This window comes from Centruroides vittatus, unplaced genomic scaffold, assembly GCF_030686945.1.
Source record: "Centruroides vittatus isolate TY-2023 unplaced genomic scaffold, ASM3068694v2 contig_345, whole genome shotgun sequence".
Classification (NCBI taxonomy): Eukaryota; Metazoa; Arthropoda; class Arachnida; order Scorpiones; family Buthidae; genus Centruroides; species Centruroides vittatus.
The window spans coordinates 2,720,417-2,745,339 of NW_027122170.1; the positions used below are offsets into that span (position 1 = coordinate 2,720,417).

The 24,923-nt window shown below is 30.0% G+C and overlaps 1 protein-coding gene across 4 annotated transcripts in view; it reads right to left on the reverse strand.

Moving 5' to 3' along the window:
* dia (diaphanous related formin 1) overlaps window positions 1-24,923 on the reverse strand; it is a 56,699-nt gene that overhangs the window by 26,844 nt on the left and 4,932 nt on the right. The window contains exons 1-3 of one of the 4 annotated variants that reach the window (XM_067269055.1): window positions 22,492-22,719; window positions 7,126-7,182; window positions 2,582-2,737 (exon numbers count right to left, since the gene is read on the reverse strand). In XM_067269055.1, coding sequence (XP_067125156.1) covers window positions 2,582-2,737; window positions 7,126-7,161 — 192 coding nt within the window. In that variant the 5' untranslated portion in view covers window positions 7,162-7,182; window positions 22,492-22,719. Of the gene's footprint in view, window positions 1-2,581; window positions 2,738-7,125; window positions 7,183-11,429; window positions 11,452-13,949; window positions 14,279-22,491; window positions 22,720-24,923 lie in introns of those variants that run through there. The other 3 variants (XM_067269058.1, XM_067269056.1, XM_067269054.1) reach the window with 3 other exon arrangements.

Consider the following 24,923-nt stretch of genomic DNA (forward strand, 5'->3'; position numbering starts at 1 on the left):
AACAAAATGTAAATACATATGCATACATTAAGATGAATAAGCAAAATCAAAATAAAAATGTATTGTGTTGACAATCAAAAAAAAATCATTAAAAAAACCAAAAAAAGGAATTTAAAGAAACGAAATTTCTATCAAATACATAAAATTATATAAAATTTTTTTGACAGAAATTGCACGTTAAATCTGAAGATATCAGGTCAGTTCGTAAGTTCGTGCGTATTTTTATCTACAAAAAAAGCAGCAAAAAATTTTAATTAAATTTTATTTCAATCTATAATGTATTCACCATTATTTTGTACAATTTCTTGCCATCTCGATGGTAGCTTTTTAATCCCGTCTTTGTAAAATGATTTCGGTTTTGAATCAAAATTTTCAGAAATAGCTTTTTTTTACATTGTTCCCATCCTCAAAAGTTTTCCCTTTTAAAAAATTCTGCAAACTGCAAAAAAGACGATAATCACTGGGAGCAATATCTGGCAAATATGGTGGATGAGGTAAAATTTCCCAGTTGTAGCTTTCGAGTTTCTGTACAGTTATTTTTGCAGCGTGTGGTCTGGCATTGTCATGCTGCGAGAGAACCTGCTTTCTCTTCACTAACAACAGTTGATTTTTTTTCAATTTTTCCTTTAAATGCTCTAATTGCTCACAATACATTTGAGCTGTAATTGTTTGATTAGGTTCTAACAGCTCAAAGTGAATTACACCCGACATATCCCACCAAACAGACAAAATAATTTTTTTTGGATGCAACCCACCTTTTGCAGTCGGTTTTGGCTGCTTGTCGCCATCCATCCATTGTCTTTTTCTCGTCACATTATTATAGAGGATCCATTTTTCGTCCCCGGTAACCGGCCTACCAAGAAAAGGTTCTAAAGCAACACGGGATAAAAGAGACGTGCAAACGTTTACACGTTGTTGTCGGTTAGCTATTGTCCGTTCGCTGTGGTATCCATTTTCCTAGCTTTGAAACTTTTCCGATTTGTCGTAGGTGTCTATGAACGGTTCCGTGGGATATTTAAACGTTCCGCAATTTCGTCGACTGTTAAAGATGGTTCTGCTTCGATTAGTGCAGAGAGAGCATCGTCGTCAAAGTCGACGGGTCTTCCAGTACCAGCCTTATCCTCCACACTAAAATCATTGTTTCTAAATCTTTCAAACCACTTCTGTACAGTCCTTGCACTAATTACAATTTGATTATGTACAGTATTTATTTTTTTGGCTACATTTGTAGCATTCTCACCACTTAAAAATAAAAAGTATAAAACATATCTTTTATATTTGTCGGTTACTTCCATTTTAACTAAAATAAAAGACTGAAATGTTCACAATTCTGAACAGTATTATATGAACCAGATCCAATTTAACACTTTAGTGTAAAAATTATCACATTAGACTGACATTTTTAACAGCAAAACAAGATTTTTTTCAAGGTCATAAAAATGAGCATGGACTTATGGACTGACCTTATAATTAATTTTAAAAGTTGTGATAATATTCATTTACTTAGTAATGAGTTAGTATAAGTATATTAACTTGTTTACAAACTTTCTATATTAAAGATATTGATAAATTAATATAGAAGCATAATGCGATAGAAGTAATGAAAGACGACACCAGACAATTAATAAATAAAGTTAAAATTAGAACATTTTAATTAAACATTGTAATTAACAATCTCACAGAATTATAAACTGCAAGTTCTTGTTTTAATTATGTAACAAGGACTTAACAGTGTAGATATTAATCATCATAAAAACAATCAAATTTTAAGTGATTTATCTACTTAATTATCTAAAACTTGATTAAATATTTTTATGATGATTAATAGCTTTATGATCAAGTTTTCATTTACAACTCATTAGCGATTTAATGTACATATCTCAATGATAACGGCAGATATCAAAGATGTAGATGTTAATAAACTGAAGTTAATAAATTTCTCAATGTGTTATGTAAATGTAATTAGCACACCAGATGCCCGGATGCCAAGACGACGAAGGTGTCGGTCTCGGCCATCCGGTCGTCCGAACTGTCGAAAAACCCCAAAAATGTTTCAGGGTGGTCTGCCTCAATAAATTGTGCCACGTCCCACGTCAGCTCGCCTCTCCCCACATAAAAAAAAATCACATATTTTTAATAATAACAGTACTTTTATCCTTTAAATGTAAGATAAATTGTCTGATTTGATAGCATAACAAACACCCAGATTATTTTCAGGTTAGAATTAAGCTAATATTCATTAATTTAATTAAATAATTTAACCTAAAGATATATAGTTAAGCCACCATCTTGTTCTAAGATTAATAATTAGAAATTAAGTAGTTTTTGAAATTTGGAATGAAAAGAGTGAAGTGGAGTGAGATTTGAATAGAATGAATTAGTGGTTTAACCACCAACCTTTATGCCAAATTCTTTAATTTACTTAATTAAAAATTAGTTTAATTCTATCCCAAAAATAATTCCGTTTTTGATTTTAACCTTTTTTTTAAACATTTATGAGAAACTAATAATAAAACAAAGAAATAAGAAAATTCTTAACTTAGAAGATTTAAAAAATAATATAAAGGAAATGAAAACTTACCAACATTTTCTCAAACAAAGCATTTATTTCTTCATCTGCTAAATTTATAATATTTTCGACATCCGGCATCTGATCCGAAAAATCTTCAGACTGCGGTCTCGGCATGGTCGGCTGCTTCTTCTTTTCTTTATTCGACTTTCCCAACCCTCCAAACAACTATGTTTATGACAAAAATAAAATAAATTATTTTGTAAATATTACAATAAAATTTCTTTATTTTCGATACATAAAATTTCAATTAAAATCATGAATTGGTAACATCTGAATACAATTCCGTTCATTTTTTTAAGCAGAAAGGTCTCTCTGATTTTAAATTTTAAAAAATTTAATCATTTTAGATGTAGCAACAATTAATATAACCTATCTTGATTTATTTTTGAATATAACACAACTCTGAATTTTGATTTAAACTATTACAAAGGTCAAAACTCTATCTTCTGTGATTGGACCCAGTTTAAGTGTACTGACGCTAACGTGCAGTGTTTTACATATGTAGTGGAATCTAAACAACACTATGGTGTTGTTAAGATGGAAAAAGTTGATGGAAGACTTTAAAGCTGTAATTACCTTCTTCATAATTTATGTAAAAATATTTTAAAAATATTCAAAGTTACTATATACAGTAGAATCACATATTGTAATCATGGATTAATTATTTACCAGTTTCGGTGAGTCTCAAAGCAATTACAATAAGCAGATTCTACCATGTAAAGCTACATTGAGAATTATAATCTCTATACAAAGCTATATTAAGTTACAATAAATCTATCTTTTGACTGAAGATTTTGATACTGCCTGAAAATATTTTTATTCAAATTCATACAAAGTTTCACGTTTTAGAAAAATAAATCCCACTTCTCCGGCAAGCATTTCTTGACTTGATTTTACTATGATTATTAGTAATAATAAGTACCACCAATTTGGAGTGTAGAAATGCCAGACTACAAAAATGATCAAACATTTCTACGCTTCAAATTCTGCAATCCAACATTTGTCGAAACCCAAAAGGATCGGATTAAAGAATGTCAACCTGTTCAATGTTATCTTAATTGCACAAGAAGAATGATTTCTGTCATTCTGAACTATCAAACCCATTATATACTTACGTAGAACACAGTTTATGATGTCAAACAGTCTCAAAAATAAACAAAAAAAGGCCTTTTGTGTATTGTATAGAATCTACATAATAAAAAAAAACTTTCTAATTCTTTTTAAAATTAATTTTTCAGGAAAAATTTTGTGTCATAAAAAGCTGTATTTGGCCTCGTATAGGAATACACAATCTTTTGACGGAATACTTAATGTATCTAAGCAACTTAATCTATAATTCCCAATGAAATTCTCAGTTTAAAAACTACAGAAATACAGAAAAACACACAAATATTCATAACTGTAGTAAAGTACTGCTTTTATAACATTGACTCCTGAAAACTATCATTAAGCAAGACTTGTGAATCAAACTCTGTTTTACTTAGGTTCAGTGTCATAAATTAAGTTTTATTCCAGAATATTTTAAATTACATAACACTACACCAAGACGAAAACAAACAAAATACAGTTTATCATAAATCATAATAGAGAATTCCAGCTGTAAAGTAAACGTGAGATATCATAAAGCAGCATTCTATTACACTTCCCTTTGCCTAAGCAATGGAGAAAACAAACATGCTATTACCACTTTTGTATGTCTGTGTGTTTATATTTATCCTATATTTAGTTAGTTTTATATGCAATGCCACTTTTTCGGTGTCTTGAAAACACCCCTAAACAATAATCCTCATTAAAATTCAACAAACACAAGTATTATTGGCCAAAGTAGAATTTTAATCTGCAATCTGGCAAAATAAAAACATAACATATTTGTTAAGGCAATAATAAATGTACTTGGTATTTGATGATATCTGAAACACCACAAGATAACACTCGAGAATTTTAAGATTGTTCTGAGGCCCATCTTAAGCTTACTCGTCACTTTATTAACCAAAATGTCCAATCACATATATTATGATATTTGATTAGTCAATGCTAACATGTCTGCATACATTAATATGATAATGGTAATTAAGGTTTAATCTCCCAAACCACATTTAATCAAGCTCAATTGAGAAACAGATTCCCATATAAAAAAAAAATTAGAAAAAAATTGTAATTTCTGTATATTTTTAACTTTAACAATGTACCTTGAAGTACCTGTATACATAACTTTAATGATTTAACTTATTAAATAACTTATGTTTCTTAAAATATACAGGGTCATAGTTAAAATACTCCTATTCAATGCTATCAGGGGAATGTGTAACAGTTTAAACTCAACCAAATTTTGTATGTTGACATCTCCAGATATGCAGGAGAGATTTCTGAGAGAAAAAACTTAGTTCCAAAACTCATTACAGGTACATAACCAAACAATCACCTTAAATAATTGGTAAATAAGAAGTTCCAACATCACCTCGACACTGGGGGTGAAATCAATACTGTATCTGGAACCTGTTACCAGTGTGTTTCGTGAAAAAAGCAGTCTATCACAAACGTTTTCGAACTTTTAAATAGGTCTTCTTCGGGTAAAATCCAATGGAATGCTTTAAAATAGAATGTAATTATTTAAAAAAGAAATTGAGTGCCAGTTTGATGAAATTTGTTGCTATGTGCATGCGCATTCCTACGTTGATGGTGGTAATTAAAACCTGTTGTCTATAAGGGCCTGCCAGGCTATCGATAGATCAAGTTCCTCCTTCTGGTTGATACAAGTAGTCACGTGGCTAGCTTTGTAAATGAATATGGCTTCCAACCATTTTAGATGCTCTAAGTGAGGTATAGTGATGACAACCTCGGCTTTGTCAAACTCTGCTTCGATGTCTGATCCAACTGGAAGGAGAAACTTAATCTATTGGTAGCTAGGCAGGCCCTTATAGATGACAAGCTTTAATTACCACCATCGATGCAGGAACACGCATGCACACAGCAACAAATTTTGTCAAACAGGCATTCGATTTGTTTTTTAAATAATTACATTCTATTTTAAAGCATTCCATCAGATTTTACGTGAAGAAGAACTATTCAAAAGTTCAAAAATGTTTGTGATAGACTGCTTTTTTCACAAAACACACTAGTAACAGGTTCCAGATATAGTGTTAAATAATTGGGCTATAAATCCACTATTTAATAATTAGATACTAAGTAATTTATTACTAGAGATAGATGGTAGGTGTCATCTCTTATCTAAATTAATAATTATAATTTTAATAATTTATTAAATAATTTAGAATCGTTGAAAGAAAAGAACTGATCTGGGATGGGGCTTGAACCCGCAACCTCCGCTTGCTATGCAATGCGCTTGCCAGTTGCGCCACCCAGACTCTGAGCAAGCCTTTGCTTCCAGATTAACCATATATGGTTATATCTAAATTTAAATACATCTGGAAGCAAAAGCTTGCTTGGGATCCAGGTGATGCAATTGGCAATCAAGTGGAAGTTTTGGGTTCAAGCCCCACTCTGAGCCAGTTCTTTTTTCTAGATGATTCTAAAATTATTTAATAAATTATTAAAATTATAATTATTAATTTAGATAAAAGATGGTGCCTAATGTCTACCTCATATATACTAGTATCTAACTAGTATATGCTAACTATACTAGGCTACTAGTATAACTAGTATCTAATCATTAAATAGTGGATTTTTAGCCTAATTATTTAAGGTGATCATTTGGTTACGTATCTATATATATCAGGCTTCAGACGTTTGATACACTTATATGCACCACGAGAGTCGTAGTGCCACGAGCAACCAAAAAAAAAAAAAACCTTGTCACAATCTCATAAGGTGTAATAACTCTCAAAGTGTACTCACAAGAAAAGTGTGTTCAGGCATAGTCACGACCATCACTGCCAATCTGCAGTAATAGAAATGGTACTTCACGAGTCTAGGCTGTTTCATATCAACAAACTGTGTTATGTGTATGATATGAATCTTTTTTACACCCATAGCACCATAGCAGTGAGTTTTGGAACTAAATTTTTCCTCGTAGAAATCTCTTCTACATGTCTAGAATGTTAGCATACAAAATTTGGTTAAGTTTTGACTGCTAAATATCCTTCAGACAGTGTTAAATAGAGTTAGTTTAATTATCATCACCTGGTAATTCACAATGAAATTAATTTCAAACAAGCAATCTCATCAACTAGTTTTGACTGTTTATTTTGTTAAGTGACATCGGGATGCACTATTACATCCAAACATTATAATTTTATTAGCATACAGATAATAGTAATAATGTTATAAGAATTTCAAACTAGGATAATATTATTGATTTCATTTTAATCTGAACTTCAATATTTGACTCAAATTTTATACACATGATGGCCCAAAGCCAGTTAACAAAAACATATTTTTCTTAAGAACGATTAAAACTGAGATATGGAACAGATACACATTGCTATTTGCTTAATTGCTGCCAAGTATATTTAAATTATTATCTCGGCTAACTGATCTTTGGACCACCGTATATTATTAGTAGCAATACTCGAATTTATTTGTGTTAAACTTACGATGTTAGCCTTCTTATCCTTTTCTTTTCCGGACATTTTCTTACTTGATAATTCAAACTGTTATAAAACAAAAATTTGTAATTATAAGTGAGTAACTTCATTCAATTATAAAATAAAATATAAAGGAAAAACATTAATAGGTTAAACAAGACGCAATAATTATTTATCTGTAATTAAACACGCAAACACTTAAAATTAAGTACTAATGGATTAATTAATAATTAAGTAATTAATCACCGACAGGTTAATTGGCAATTAATGCTTGTCGTACGTATCGTTATTTATACATCGGCCGGACTTCGATCGGATATTATTCTTCCGATCCCGAGCATTAGTTCTTTTTATCGTGCTTTCTCGAATATATATTTTTATTAAATCGACTTATTTTAAAATATCGGCAGTAAATTTTAGTTAATTAAATATTATACATAAATATCAATAATAAAATTAATTAAATTATAATGCGATAAATCACAAACGGCAGACAGAACTCGACAAATTTATTCTAGTTATTCTCGGCTAACCGTAAGCCACGAACCGCTAGAACGACTGCCAAAAAATTCCCGATTAAATATTTTTTTGGATTTTAATAACGATGAATTTTGAATTAAATAATTTTGGTTAATAAAAAGATTTAAAATATGGGAGGATGGCCGAATCAAATGCTATTTAGAAATCCTCGAAACAGCCCAGATTAAAAATCCCTGTAAAGATTTTGCAATTATCAATTTTCTGGAATCCATCATCAAGGAAAACTGTTTTATTTGAAGATACTACATTTTATTTTTTATATTACACTATACAAACCGAGCACTTTCAGGCTTTTTGAACAGCTCCAAAGAAACTTGGTTCATATAATATACCGTAAAATATGTTTAAATAGCTCCAAATAAAGCAATCTTCTTTAATGGGGTGGTAGTTGAGAGTCGGAGCACAGTAATGAGTTTCAGGAATCCAATCAACTTATCATCAATAGAGATTGTTCAGTCTAATAGTAGTCAAACTTTTTAATACAGGCACCACTTGGCTCATTCACTATAACAAATGTCATAACAGAACACATCTAGCTAGTGCTTTAATAAATTCAATTAAGAGAAGTTCTGCATTTGATGATTAAAGGGCAGATTTAGTTTAAAAATAAAGATAAATGAAGAAAAATTTGTAAGTGATACTTAAATTATAATTGTAAATTATATAAACCATTCACAAGTCACTTGTGGTTTGTGGGCAACATGCATCTGCGAGGTCCTAATATGCACTTCCCAGAGCTTTGGCAACATAATTTTATTTTCCAGTTTTCTGCCTTCGGCTATTATGCAACTCTAATTAAATTTATATTTGTGACAAAGACCATTCAAACTAAACTTGACTGTTAAAAAATGAGAATGAACTATATATTACTACTTTATACATATTTTTTTAATATGCAGTGTACTGACAGTTGTGGTGTATGCTGGTACTTGGCAGGGTTAAAACCTGCAACTTCATAAGAAAAAAATGCACCGGGCCCACCAGAAGCCTGCAAAGTTCAACCCATATCCAGAAACAGTTGCTTATCACTGCAAATGAAGCGTCTATATGAAAAGAAAGCACCAACAGCAAAATGATTTGACATAAATCTGTTGGTAACGTACTGTACTACTACACAAGCTTCAATTTCTGTTTGAAACGTAAATCCTTAAACAGCCTTCAAAACTTTGAAACACATAAAAGTCTTTGATAAAATGGCCAGGACAGTAAGTAAATTTATTAAAAAATTTTCAAACAAGGCAATACATACATTAATCTTGTCCTTTCTATACACCTCAAATGCCTATTAAATCAATATAAATTATCTTTGATCCAATTTCCAGGACACACATACAAATGCCTATTAAATCAATATAAATTTTTATCAAATTTATTTATTATCTTTTAATTGTGCCATTGTCAGAGGGATATTTTTAACATTTTACATATCGAGGCAGGCGAGTAGCCTCAAACGAAAGTTCGACTCTGCCGCGGAACCGTTAATTTTCCTCGCGTGCATGCAAAGGGGCAACGTAAAAAGACACTTATGTATTGTCTGCTGTACTGAATTTTTTAAAATTTTGTATATTTTATAAATTATGTTATCAATTGTTTTAAAAAATTTAAAGATATAACTAGTAAACAATAGATCCGAAACCATCAATCTTTCGAAAAATGATTCTACAACATATTGCATTAATGCAAACTAGAAATGATGACATCTTTTGATATGCATAAACAATAGCAACACGATGACTCGGACTTTTGATACATATATATTGTTTTTAACTTAGTTTCACTTTCTATGCTCTAATCTATTTAGTAGAATAAATATTTTATTAATATTCAGTATATCTATGATAGTATAACTGTGCTATTTAAAATTCAGATAGTACAGTTTTAAACAGTTATAAACTGGAATGTGATAAAGTAGTGATAACGAGCAAGAAGTCGTATAACATTCCCGGACGACCGGTACGGAATTTGGATCGAGATAATTAACGATATTCATAAATTTCTGTAAACCAACTTTTCCTTTAAAAATTTTATGTTAATAACAAGTACTGCAGTTTCTATACCTATATTTGTAGGACGAGTGTAATGAATCACAAATTCTAACATATAAATAATTAAATTGTCAATTTAATATTAATTATGCTAATACTGAAAATTTATTAAAAAACTACTGCTTTATTTGTCAACAATGTTTACCATTAAGACACGTACAATTATATATGCGAGATGGTCTAAAATTCAGTTACCGAGACAGACTAGTTAAATACAGTTTGGACAATGTAACTACTTCTAGTAAAGTCTGAATCGTGTTCATATATTTAATATATATCTTAGTTAACTGAATTTTGAATCACAATACACCTCTATTATAAATCTGCAGGCAGTTTAAAAGAAACTTTATACTTTAAAACTTACAAAAAAAACAGCAACGAATTCATAGAGATACAAGAATAATTATTATACTAAGTGAAAGAATAAGACTATATTTTTAAATATCCTGAACTAAATTCTAAATTTTATCATTAAATCAAACTTAATGATAAAATTTAGATAAAAACCAACAAATTTATAATATTTGTAACCTTTTAAAAAGTACTAAATACAAAATTGGTGCAGCACCGAAAATGCTTAACTTTGGTTATAAAATTATTACATACGACGTTAATAATGCAAGTAAAACAACCCACGCGTCTCTATACGATAATTTAATACCGGGTCGGCACGTACGGAACGTCGAGTTATTAGAACGGTAGCTTAAGTACTTATTAATAAGTATATATTATTTTTTGAAAAATTCCTGATTTTGAAAACTGAAAATCTTTAGAGCAAAATCTTTGGAACCACTGTTATAGAATTCATTCTTAACAGCTTCTCCAAATGCTCCACCTATAATCGGGGCTGTAGAGTCGGAAGCAAATTCGTTGCTAGAGCAGTCGGAGTCGGTAAAAATGAGCCGACTCCAATTTCTGTTTTTTATTATGTACTTTGTATTGAGCTCTTAATAACTTAAGAGTGTTAACTTCCTATCTTGCATTATAAGGGCTTCCTGTAATGCAATAACTTATTTTATGACAATTCCCCTATTTTGTGATCTTTCTTTGCATATTGCTAATTACTACTGATTTTCTTTTAAAAAGTTTATATTCAAATACATTATGTGTTAGCTAATTCTAAATTTTTATTGTCAAAAGACCCATAAAAAATGGCTAAGAAGACTCGTGTTAAATCTAATACTTTTGAATATTTTACCATAACCACAGATGATAAACATTTGTGTGTCAATGTGTGGTTGAAGACGAAGATGACAGCGTGGAACTAATAATAATGAAAAATGCTGGCAAATAAAGAAAAGTACTTTCAGTTTCAATAGAAATGCTTAAAAAGTAGCATAAATAGCACTTGGTAGTGCTATTTATGAAATGCCATTCTGGGTTAATGTAATCAAAGTATATTTTAAATTATTATTTAGAGGCAGGAGTCAGACTTTCAAAAATTCTGAGTTGGAATTGGTGTTTGATCTGCCGACTCCACAGCCATATTTATAACACAAGTAGCTGCAGCAGCATTATCTCCTAATTCATACAAAAATTAACTAAATATCATTAGAATTATCAGTAATGTTTTCTTCACACTAATAATAATAACAGTTATCAGTCATATGAGTATGAGAATGCCATATAAAATTTAACACTTAAAAACATTAGGAAAAACAGTTACTACTTTATCAAAAACAACAATGTTTCGTTTTCATAAAAGTCTGATATTTCGTATGCACCAACCTCGTTAATATTTCTATAAATAAGTCCCTTCCAAAAGTAAGTCAATAGACTTATTCTTGAATACTAGGCTTACTTTTGGTGCTATAATTTCAGAGATAAAATCCCTGGAAATACGGGACAGGAAATGCAGATGCCCTTTCCAGACAACAGATTAGCTCATTGTTACCGTAACAATAAATAACGAAGTATGATAACAAAAAACCAATGAATATTATGAGTCATATAACAATAAATGAGTTTCCAAAAGCAAACCTGGATTCATTTTTGATGTTAGCATTTTGAACCAATGTCACTTAGTTTCTAATTAAACCCAAGGTTTATTTACAGAAATGTCTAGTATAAAACTCTTTAAATACACTCCTCTCATTTGGTGAGAAGTTGTAACATGCTCCACGCAAAGATACTTTTAGCATTATTGGCTACCCATAATTAGACTGTAGTTACGTTTTATGTACTGCCTTGTTTACATTGACTCTGACTCCTGTATGTGTCATGTATATATTAAGTTATTTATTTTAATTTAACAACAAATTGAAGCTTCTTTCCTCACCTGCAAGATTTTTCTTCCTACTATTTGATTAATAATGTAAATAATAGTAACATAAGTTAAAATGTATTTAAAAAAGGATACAAATAAACCCTCCAATAGTCACATAGAGACAATAAACTTATTTTATTGGGATTTTGTATGGTAAAAATCACTTTAAACATCTTAGGATAGAAGAACTGTATTCTTCCAAGAGTCTTATGTTTTAGTAAGGAACTCTGCTCCTCAAAGTACTACCGAAGTACTTTTGAGGAGCAGAGCTCCTTATTAAAACTATAAAGTACTATAAAAGTACTTCCGAAAGAAGGTAATTTTTTTAAATCTACAATTTAAATGTATTAGAAGCCATAAATTAGTAGGAGTCAATTTTAAATGTTTCTAGAATCACCAAATTTATAAGGTATTTTTTCCTGGTTTTGAACTATTTTATACCAAGAAAAACCTACAAAATGAAAACAACAGGCTAAAAATAATGAATTAAAGTAATCTTTAGCATTGAAACTCAATAAAACAAATTACAGAAGGGTACACGACGTACGGTACTATATTTTGCCACCGAAAGACAAAAAGAAATAATATTAAAAATTCAAAAAATAAATATTTTAATAGACAAAATTACCATGTAATCATTTTAAAACATAAGAATTTATATTATTGTTAAAACTTATCATATAATTCATCATACATTTACATTAACTTTATCTAAAAACCAGTTTCCTTTTCCTGAAATTTTTGAAATTAAAATTTAGGACATTAAAAAATGATGTACCACATACGAAAGGCACGACCTAAATAATGCGGATCTCGGCAAACGCGTCGAAATAAGTAAAACGGGGGCCATTTTCCGACGCGGAGAAATTTCGGATCGTTCATTTTTGTTAAAAACATTTTAAATTAAAATTTAATACATTCTATTAAATTAGAATTAAATAAGAACTCGGTAATAAAGGAAATTAATATATAATGAATAATAAAACAAAAAAACAAACAAAATTATATATTTATGGATACTTTAAAAACTTAATTAATTCCGATATCAATTCTTAAATAACGGGCATTGTCGTCGGTCTTATCTACTTTCGTTTCAAAATAATATTAATTATTAAGAAAGCGAGTTTAAAAATCTTTTCAGATTTTATTAAATTTTAATAAATATTTATACAAATGAATAATAGATCTTCATTTATTTAAAAAAATTTCAAAATCTGTAAAATATAATTATTTTATATTGTTTACAAATTTTTTTTCTCGAAAATAATATAAATTATGAAAAGAAATTAAGTAAAATTACACAAATTAAAACGTAACATAAATAATCTCACTTCGGTAATAGCAGCATTTGGGATTATCATCTAAAAAACTGAGATTTAAAAGATAAAACTGTCGATCGGGATGATAATTTTACACTCAAATTTGCTAATAAATTAATGTTTTAAATTTAAAATATCACCATCTACATACAAGTAATTAAAAACTGCTTTAATTATTAACTAAAAGATGATATTCAAATTTATTTGGGTAAATAAAATGTAATGTAAGTAATCCCTTGTCATATTTCTTAATGGCTTATGAGAAAACCATTCCAGAGAATGTTAAAAGATAAAATTCTTGATCAAGATGATAATTTTATGCTCAAATTCACCATCAAATTGGTAATTTGATGGTGAATTTTAGCATACACTGTCATCAAATAGACACTACTGATTACCTATATGCTTACGCACTTGTATTTAGCTAATATGTAACAGAAACAAGATACACCCCGAAGCAATGCTTTTTGTCCACGTGCCATATACAATTACACAAGCAATTGCTTTCATTAAAAATTAAAGCAATCAAAATGTAATGCAAATAATCCTGCTTTGTGATATTAGAATAATAAACTCTTGATAATCCAGTCATTCCTTACAGAGGTGCCAGATTAATGACAGAGTATATGACTAAAGCCTGCCAAAGGCAATGAATGATCTGACCTGTTGCCTTTCGTTGCAGATTCTTTCTGGTGGCAAATGGACGAGTAATACAAAGCAGTGACAGGCAATACCGTATACAGAAATGAGACAGTAAGTAAACAGGAAAACAGGATGTGTGATACGACTGATATTTTCGTGGAAATGGAAATGCACCGGTGATCATACCGGAGGGTATGCCAGTAACTAAGATGCTAAATAATTGAAGGATTAACAAGATTCTACTGTAGTATTATAGAGAATTTAAGAAATTTAAAAGGTAAAATTCTGATTAGAAATGATAATTTTATAGAAGTATTATAAATTAAAAATAACATAGTCATTGTCAAATTTTACTTTCAATTATAGCTTATTTTTACTTAATGTTTGGCATGTTAAAACTTAAATAAATAATATCATTTTCTATTATTGATGCAAACTACGATTGTTTTTCCAACAATATGTATTTCCCTCGAGATTTATATACATAATGTAATTTAAAAATATTTATTTATAAAAAGTTTTCAAAGAAAATTTAATACTTTTTCATTAATGTACATAATTATTGTAGCAAAAATAGCTTGTTGCTACAAATTTTATAACAAAACAAGAACAAAAATAGATTAGAGAATTTGTTGATTTTTATTTTAGTCAGAACTTTTCGAATCTCCCAGTTTGATACAAGTTGCATTTACAAGAACAGCTTCAAAGTTTAACACGTCTAACAACAGTTTTAAGTTATGTATAGAGCAATCTTTCTACAATGCAAAAGTGCCCAGAGCAGCAACTTCTTGGTTTGGAATTCTTTCCGATTAGGACTCCCTTTTAATGACTTTAGCATGCTTCTAAGCTTTAACAATCTTCCATTTAACAAAACTGACAAGCAAGAGATAGAAACGAGTCAGGAATAAAGTATGTTTGTGCCACTACTCAAAATACTGTTACAATGAATACCATCCAAAGTGGCAGTTTTCGAGCTAAGCGTCGACGCAGGCATTCCTTTGATGCTTCGGAGTAAGTGGCCTCCAAATCGAGCACTAAGCAGATTCTGTTATGCTCGGATGTTATGGATCCCTTACACGCCACCGAGCATGTTACGGTGCTTGGCTTGGGGTGCCGTTACATTATGGCAAATGGTCTATAGTCTGTACAAAATCTTAGAATGCAGTTGATATTGAGTCAGAAGTTTCAAAAATATTCTTGGCAAAATAAACAGTAACTTCTACATTTGAATCTGCTATGTTTAAATATGAGAGTCATGATTCTACGATTCCGACTTTATAAAGTCAGAATCGCTCGACAGCGTGCAACAAGAATAATCCGAAAGGAGCTGCAGAATTGTGGCTGCCTCGAGAGGCGTGACGACAAATATGCCGTAACGAGCGTACGAAGAATTTGAGTATCGGTCGGACGTGTGTTACGTGACGCAAGATGCACATATCGAGAAAACATAGTGAATAAATGTAAAACTTGGGCAGTTTTTCCAATGTTTTAATATATATTACAATGATCTCAGATAATAAATAACATAATTACAATAATTTAAAATGGCAGCATTCTTTTTGGAAGATCCTGTATGTGTTTGCCTTAACCTTAAATATAGCATTTTGTAATTCACAAATGAAAATTTATACCAGGATGCAAAGGGAGAAGTCATAAAGTAATGTTCTACCACAGAAATTTTTAAAATAAATAATGCTGTATATTCAACTAAGAGGTAAACAAATCTACATAATTCGAATTTTGTATGTATTTAATTTCTAAAAAGCAAGATATTACAAACTGTTTAATAATCACAAACTGTTTAATAATCATAAAAAAATGAAAATTTTCACACAATTCAAACAGGTAATAAAAGAATAGATTAAATTTACTTAAAAACACACCAGATTCTCTGAAATACTGTAAACATCTCAACACTTGCTTTCATAAAAGTCATAATTAGAATTTAAATTACTAATAGTTTGTGACATGATTTATATTTACTAATTAATTATATTGTAGTATATATGAAACCGTGCCGGTGCTTATTCCGCAACTTGAACACAAACTATATGGTGTATTTTCTCGGACACATGGCAAATTTCATCACTAAGTTTTCCTCAGTTGACCTAATTCAGGAATTAATCGTGTCTTCAGTTTGGCATCGATAACTATTCTGTCTTCTGCCACGTTGATAACTATTTATTAGTTATCGATGCCAAACTGAAGACAAGATTAATTCCTGAATTAGGTCAACTGAGGAAAACTTAGTGATGAAATTTGCCATGTGTCCGAGAAAATACACCATATAGTTTGTGTTCAAGTTGCAGTAATTAATTATATTTAATGAAAACGGTCTACATCCAGAAACATACTTTAACAATAGTATCCAGATCTCATGTTTTTCTGACCACTGTCAAGCATTTGTGCTGAACAGAAATTTAAAAAATAATGCTTCGACAGATAATCATTCTATTTATTGGCAGAGACAGTGGATGATAACATTTACAAATAAGCAGTTACGAATGTTGTTCAAACTAATTTATAACAAAATAAAGATTAATTTCACAACATATCAATGGAATATTAAGTTTCGAAACCAAGGTGATCTTTTGCATAACAAGTCCATTGTTCAAATTACACAATGCCAATGCAAATTGGAGTTGGGATCACATTACGCACACTACTATTTGACACGAAAATAATATGTTATTTTTAAAAATTGTGAATTCGTGGACGATTACGATTCGAGACGCGTAGACGGACGGCACTAAGAAGCAATTCTTTCGATGCTAGAAACACGTTTTGCAAAATCATTAACATCCCCATTGTCCATTCTATGCTACGTCTCGACAAAACTTCGTATTCCTTTAACACGCTACCACGCGAGACAATACTTCTTTGGTTATAAAGTATAAAAACAATTAAAATAAATAATTAAACATACTAAATGCTTAGTCAAACACTTTCATTTCCTTCCACAAAATTAAATGACTTAACTTTAACAGATATATGTCTTCAAAGTTAAAGAAAAACTTTACAGTTGCTTATTAAATTTAAGTTAATTACAAAATAAATTAAAAATGTAAATGTTTTTTAAAAACATTTACATTTTAACAATTAGGCAATTCAATTAAATACATTAATACAATTAATTACATTAACAATTAGGCAATTCAATTAAATATCAGAAACAATAATTGCATAACGTACAAAGTTCAGGATAGATCCAATTTGTACATCTGGATGGCATAACTTACCTCCAATGCAAGTGATGCAATATAAATCACGTTTTTGGATAAAATTTCAATCGATTTATAAAAACAAAAATTGCCAGTTTTTCGGTTAACTGATCGACGACATAAAATATTTGATGATAAATATTTGATCTCGTCTAAATTTAGTGCGAATGTTTAATCGTCATTAATTAGTATCGGTAATTTTCTTAATTAGTTAATAACTTTTCTTACAATGCAAAGACAATTCACATTTATATTAAATTTTAAAATTATTCTGATTTTCCCCAGAATATATTTTGAAAATAATAAAAACTATTCTGTTTATTTTAAATATACCAGCTGTGGTATGTTAATAGGTTAACATTTGCAGTAGTGACACATTTATAACAAGTAATTTCGTAATATATAGCATATAAAATTACAACTATTGCAATAAAGAATTTGTTGCTTATATTTGATCAAAAAATTAAATTAAATAAAGTAAAATTCTTTAGTTAAATATGCAACATTCATTTTAAAAACACCTTACTCCAATATATACAAAATATACGCTTGCAGATATATGTTTTCTCAAGCTAATTATTACTTAAAATTAATCTTTTAATCTAAACTTTAGCAAAATTTCTCACCTCGCGTCAAGAAAATTATCTAATTAAAGTGCAGTATTGTTTAACAAACTATCACTTTGTTTTTCTCATAGTTTATACCTTATCTTGACAAATGGCTTTCAATAATTGTTTGATTTGATTCCTACATTAAATATCTATTCATTGTGTACAGAAATAAAATTAAAGTTTAATGTGGGTATCCAGAAGATACAATAATTAAAAATCTGATAAAATATGTCACTTTTATTTAGTTATAAAAATTATTAATGCACTTCAATCTATAACAATAATAGTGACAATTTATAATGGAAGTTTCACCACAAAAAAAGTCCGTCATTAATATTTAAATTACAATTTCTCTATTGATAATTTCAATTAGATTTTTGTAATATGAATATTGATGGTTCTATTCCTTTTTTTTCAGTGTGCAACATTAAATATTTTTAAGTTAAAAAATCAAATTAAATGTAATCATGGTACATATGTTATTACAATTTTCTCTTCTCTTATAACCACTTATTCTAACTTAAAAATAAATTTAAATCTTTAAATATGTTACACTTGTGTTACATTGTTAAACTATCAAACATACAAGTTATACATAATAGCAAAATTCAAAAAATTTCTTGATACGCATCACTCGTCCACATTACAACCAAACGTAAACGATAACTTCGAGTTAACGACGGCCATAACCTAAAAAATAAAAATCTGACGTAAAGAAAAACTACGACGGCATCTGCGAATACAAATTTACGACTATTCGTTCGTCGTTTACGGGGAAAACGACACGTGTAATTTTTCGTAAAAGTCTCAAAAAGATTCATAAAAATTTATTAATATAAATCGTTAAATTTATATATTTATGTACGTGAACCTTATCAATTATTTGGCTTCTTTGTGAGAATTTATAAAGATGGTTAACCATCTTTATAAATTCTCACAAACATGATTAGCCAAGGAAGCGACCACAAAGCAAGAGAAGAGTTTAAAAAAAAGCTTTATCGATTGCAAAATTCTGAAGCAACAAAATTAAATTGAATAAATGAAAAGCTTAAAATATTACTTATCATCATTAAATTAAAATTCAGAATGAAATGATTGTTATATAAGAATGTACAGTACATCTGTAAATTAAACATAAAATTTTGTATCAATTGAAATTTTTGTCAATAACAGTTTCACGAGAACAGAATATTTATTTTAACATTCTTTACGGTCTAATTTTAATAATTAAATAAACAACAATTCGACTAGAGACGGGCGGTTAGGCTGCCGTCTCTTAATAAATTCAATATTCTAAATTAAATAACTTAGAGCCTGTTTACATTTTATATTTACTTTGAATACAGTTTACTGGAAAAAATTAAATATAATCATGATTATATCCTCAGGTTATTTGTTATTAATGTAAAACTTACAAGGTGATCAAACAAGAGTAGAATTTCCGAGAAATATGAAGAGTGAGGTGCTACGAGTCTAACTTGAAATAATGCTAAACTCCTTTCAAGTCCTACTTTCATTTAATTGATCAGTGTTTTTTTGTTGTTCTTACTGTCAGATGTGATTAAGCAAATGTAAAGTTATGTAATAATTTATAGGAATGTTAACTTTTTTGTATATGAGATGTCACTCAAATTTTTTCTTATATACAATTTCTCACATAACTTGTCTTTACACGAGAAGAATAATGCTTTGAAGGGTCGACAATTACAACGATCGTCGTAAAGAATGATCAAAAAGTCATTTACAAATCTTAATATCTAACTCAGTTAACAGGCTTTTGAAACATCTTGTATATCAGTTTTCTTTATATCTGTCTGTGTATTAAAAGCTACATACACTGTGCATATGTAGGTTTTTGATTGTTGCGAAATAAAGGTAGAATTTGTTATGGAAAAATAAACTTCTCATGCACATTAAAGTCAAAATGTTCCAATTTTGACTGTCAGCCCCTTTGAGGATAACTCAACCTTTAATCAACTCTTTTTTTTGTTTTATCATACAGTTAATAATAATAAATAAATAAATCTGGTAAGCTAGTATTAATCCACACACCAATTTTCATAGAAAACATGTACTTATTGTGCAAATTTACAATGTCCCGAACTGTCACGTAACGTAACCCGTCGGACTAAACGAACCTCGGATCGATCCCGGGAACCGATATCGATCGCTTTGGGACCCCTGGCATAGAACACACTTCTACAACACTATAGAAAAGACACACACAAACTCTTCACAAAATTTGTATAGACTGGAATATACATAAACAAAACAAAATACACCAAGGAACAATAAAATAAACTCCAGTTTGTGCTTTCCTGATAGAAAATACAGACTAATATTTTCAATCACTACACTGGGTCTTCTTTGGATCCTATATTTCCAAATTGGAATACTACAGAGAACTTCATTTTAAACTTCCCAAATACTCAATTTTTTGAATGCACTTTAAAAGTTTTGTAAACACTAGAGATGTTTAAAACAAAGTTCTGCTTGCGTTCCAATTTGGACACACACAACCCAAGAAGATCCAGTAAAGTGATTGAAAATGTTAGTCCTTATTTTCCATCAGTAAACACATACCGGAGTTTATTTTATGGTTGGTGTATTTTGTTTCGATCAACACAAATCACAAGATACTAAAAAACCAACAGAAATCTAACTAATATTTATTTATCATTGAGTAAATATTGGAGTTAGGAGATTCACAAAGTCACAATAGCATTATCAGAAATGAAAATAAGACAAAATAAGATTATATATTTCAAATATCATACAAATGCAAAAGTAAAACATCGAGGAATAAGAATGTTTTCGTGCAACAGCCTTTCGTCGTTGCTACGTAACTATATACTGTGTGAAGATATTAAATTAAGTATAAGTTATTGATAATCAATCATTAATTATTAACTAGCACGCTAGTTCGTATCATAAATTTCCGGTTACCAATTCATAAATCATGCCGATCAATAACAAATTTGAATAGAGAGTTCGCATGTCTCTGCTCAATGCGAATTGCTTCACTTATCACGAATAACGAAACCTTTTTCTATAAAGATACGTCGGAGAGAGGAGAATCAATGCGGAACATGAATATGCATCAATCTTCACCGAGAAAATTGACATATAAGAGTTAATAATTACTGTTAAGAGACGAAAAAGACTTATTGACGAAATGAATATAAAATCATTACAACAGAGATTAAAGTAAGGTTCACATTAATCTAACTTAAGATACTAGTTAATAAACTAATTACATAAGTTTTATGTTTAAAAATTAAAAATAGAAATCGGGATGCGAGAATTTAACGTAAATTCTTTGCAAATTTTTCACGAATTAAAAAAGAACGCGACTATTTCCGTCACTCTAACAAGAAACAGATTTTAAATGTCATTCTAATAATAGCACTTAGCAAGTTTAAAACCGATCGACCGATTGTATATTGACCCACACCTTTCCGAATGTCACATTTCTCGTCGGACTGGAAAAAAAGACAGGAAATCAATGTCAAATTCTTTGATCTGCCGACATAAACTCATTGAAAACACAATGACAATTACATCAATAGAAAAGAATAAATCCACCTGCCAAAATTGATGAGATATTTATAAATCTTCAATTGTTATATCTTTAACAAGAAAATGCCTTCAAATATATATATATTGCATGATGTCAAAATAAAACAATTTTAACTTCTACATGAAATATTTCACACGTTAAATCCAAATTCAAATTTAAAAAGTGTGCAAAAACAGTAAATTAAACAAAATAATTTTAAATATTAGTTATAAAAAGTAAAGAAACGGTCGACAAACGAAAGTTGCCATCCTTTGATTAATAACCGGACTAACACGCCGAGAAATTGGCCGACGGTTATTATTCGGTCGAGTTCTTTCACTTGCAATTTTAAGCAGTTTTTTACCTACAAAATTTGATAAAGTACATTAGTTTGACATAAAAATTTGCCACAGAGAAATAGTTGATAAATAAGAAACTAGTAAAGTTCCTTCTATCCACAAAAACACCAAATTTTCTCCAGATATCGGACAAATGATGAATTGTTAGTTAATTTTATTACGTAACTTTAAACAAGCAAACACCAATTTACTTATAAATATATAAATCAACCTATTTACTCATACAGCCCAGAATTCTAGTTTTCTACATAAAATTCCCATTAACGCGGGCGACGATCGGCAATGCCGCACCGTAAAAGCCCAAAAAGTAATTAAAAACTATAATCGTCGGCCATTTTCCCACTACAACACATCAAAGAAATATTATTTGTGTTCTCGTGTGATAAAAACCACATTTAAACTCTTATTTTTAAAAAAATTGCATCACGCTTAAAGTATTTATGTAGGCGAAAATTTATTTCGAGAGTTGATAAAATGCATAATTATCATTTTTATATTTTAAATAATGGAGAAGGGTTTCTATGTTAAAGCATCGATTATATAGATTTCGGCAGGAGTTAACTTTAGTTAATTTGCCCGTATATACTTATATGGATATTGTACTAAAAGTAACCTCTACCGCTACACTGCTTCGACAGTGTGGCTTTTAAACACGTTTTTATGGCACATAATAGCGATTAATGGAGTTAATTGCGTTTGAAAATGATAATTTAGATTTAAAATTAATTAAATCAATGGTTATTTACACTTAATTTAAAGCAAGATCAGAAAAAACCGAACCCAATTTCCAATAACACCGCTCCTTAAGCCTACCTTGATATAATCCGTTATCGATCAAACAATAGCCTTTTCTTAGAAAAACCACGTGCGATAACGCTTCATGGTGTTAACAACAATCGCTTTTACGTGTCGATATATTATATTTAATTTATTAAACCTGGGAAAATAATATCAAATCGTTCATAAATTCAAACTGTAACGTTTATCAACAATCTCACACCCTCGTAACGTGTCCTGCATTAGCGGCGCTCGCAACGCCACCAATTCAACAGGTGTGACGTCACACGAAAATCATTTTTTGTGTGTGTGTGTGTGTTTCTTTTACAAGGGTGATTTTTTATGCGCTGGATTTATGCTCTTCCGCGTGATTAAAATGCGAATAAAATGCATATTTTTTTTAATAGAGAAAAATACATCTCGACGATTATTTTAATTAACGTATGCGTTTTTAATGGTTGTGTATGCTCGTGCTGTTAGTTTCTGTGTATTTTATGGACTGGTTTACAATATTTGTATTTTTATTAATGGGTTGTTGTACGACGTTGGATTACAGATATGACTCGGGGTTATATTGTGGCACTACATATCTCCTTACTTTTTGCATATTCCTTCCTACATTGCTCGTATTTTCCCCCGCTCGAACGCTCTTACCCTTGCCTGTATTTACCAGCTTGCCTGTTTAACATATTTATATTCATTTTTTTAAACATATATATCTTCGTTTTAACCAGTTCACACTTTTATTTAATTCCTATATCCACTTTCAAAGGGTGAAATTCTTTTAGTTTGTGCTTTTTCTTAATTTACTTGAATTATTTCTTTACACATCTCTCTTTCTATCCCGTTTTAACGCGTGGCACGTTAACGCTTTTCACATTTCTTTCTTTACAAACCCGTTGTAACACGTATACGAGATTCGTTTTAACGGAATAATCTTCGTTACAACGCGTTGGCGCTTAGATTTGTTTTTATAAATATGCCCCGTTATAACGTATATATATGTATACGTGCTTATCATTTAGCCTATTTATTCTCGGTTTAATGCATAAGCTTCGTTTTAACGTATACAAATAACCCGTTTTAGCCAAAGCGAATTTATCAACTGAAATATTTTACAGGAATCGAACAGGAAAAATTCTAATAATAATCGAAAGTTAAAGGAAAGAGAAAATAATAATAATCTTATTTAATTACAGATTTTTGCATAAAAGAAGAAAGAAGAAAAGACGAAAATGTAGGCCAAGGCGAAAAATCTGAGAGAAAACAATTCGTAATTATCACATTTAATTAACCGTAATAAATACATTTTACGTCAATATTCGATACTCCAAGTTACCGAAAGCTCCAAAAACTCGTGTGAACGGTCAAAAAATGTTTTAAAAAATCCAAATAATTTAATTATAATGATAAAATTCTCCCGCAGTCTTACGACTTTTAAACGTTTCATTTTTATTTCGAAATTTCCACCAATGGAATTTAAATTCATTTAAAGATGCGTGACGTTTTCGTTATTATTAAGTTGGGTGGAGCATCTCGGTACGCTACTTTATCTTCTAGTGGCAAGGTCAGAAGTTAACCGAATACGAAACCATTGTATTTAAATTTTAAAAAAAGCAATTCGTTCTAATCCTTTGTTAACTGTAAATAAACAATTGGAATTTGTTTAATCCACATTGTAAACATTATTAATTCAATCGGTGCGCCTATAATTTCAATGTTTCTCGAATTATTTCCTGTTTTTGTATATTTTAAAACTGTTTTAATGGTTTAAATTGTTTCCTAAGGTCTTGAGTAGCCTCTCGAACAGTTCCTTAGTATCGCGAATTGCTTCTAGTTTCTTCATATTCTCCAACTGTTTCGAAACGTTTTTTAGTCCCTTTGAACTGTTCTTTAACACATCGCACTATTGTCAACTGTTGGTCAATAATTACAATACGCATATCGAGAAGAGAAAGTTTTAAAGTGTTTCGCCTGTTGGAGAGTTATTCTTAGTACATCAAACAACGGATATGGTCGACAAAGGACTATTGTAAGATTAAGAAGAGCAACGTTTGAACGCGTTAAACATATGTTTCTAGGCATACGTAAACACTTATGTAAGAATCGTTCCATCTCGTGGTTCGGATAGAAGTGTGGGAAGCTGGAAAACGGGTAGGAAGTTATCTTATCGAAATTTACCACATGTTTTCTCAGGCGTATCGTACAGCGCTGGGTGCATTCCCCTCTCCCACTGAGCTTAATTGTACGGTCGGAAATTATAACATTTCACCCCTCCGTCAAGCGAAAAATGCACAACTTTTAAATAAATTATTTCTATAGAATTTTATATAAATTTATATAGTGTAGAAGCGTATAAAAGTTTGCATCCTCCTCTCCTACAGAGTTTAATTGTATGGGTGAGAATTCATTATTTTACCCTTCCACCAGGAATAAAAGTAAATAAAATAAGGAATTTTTAAACAAAC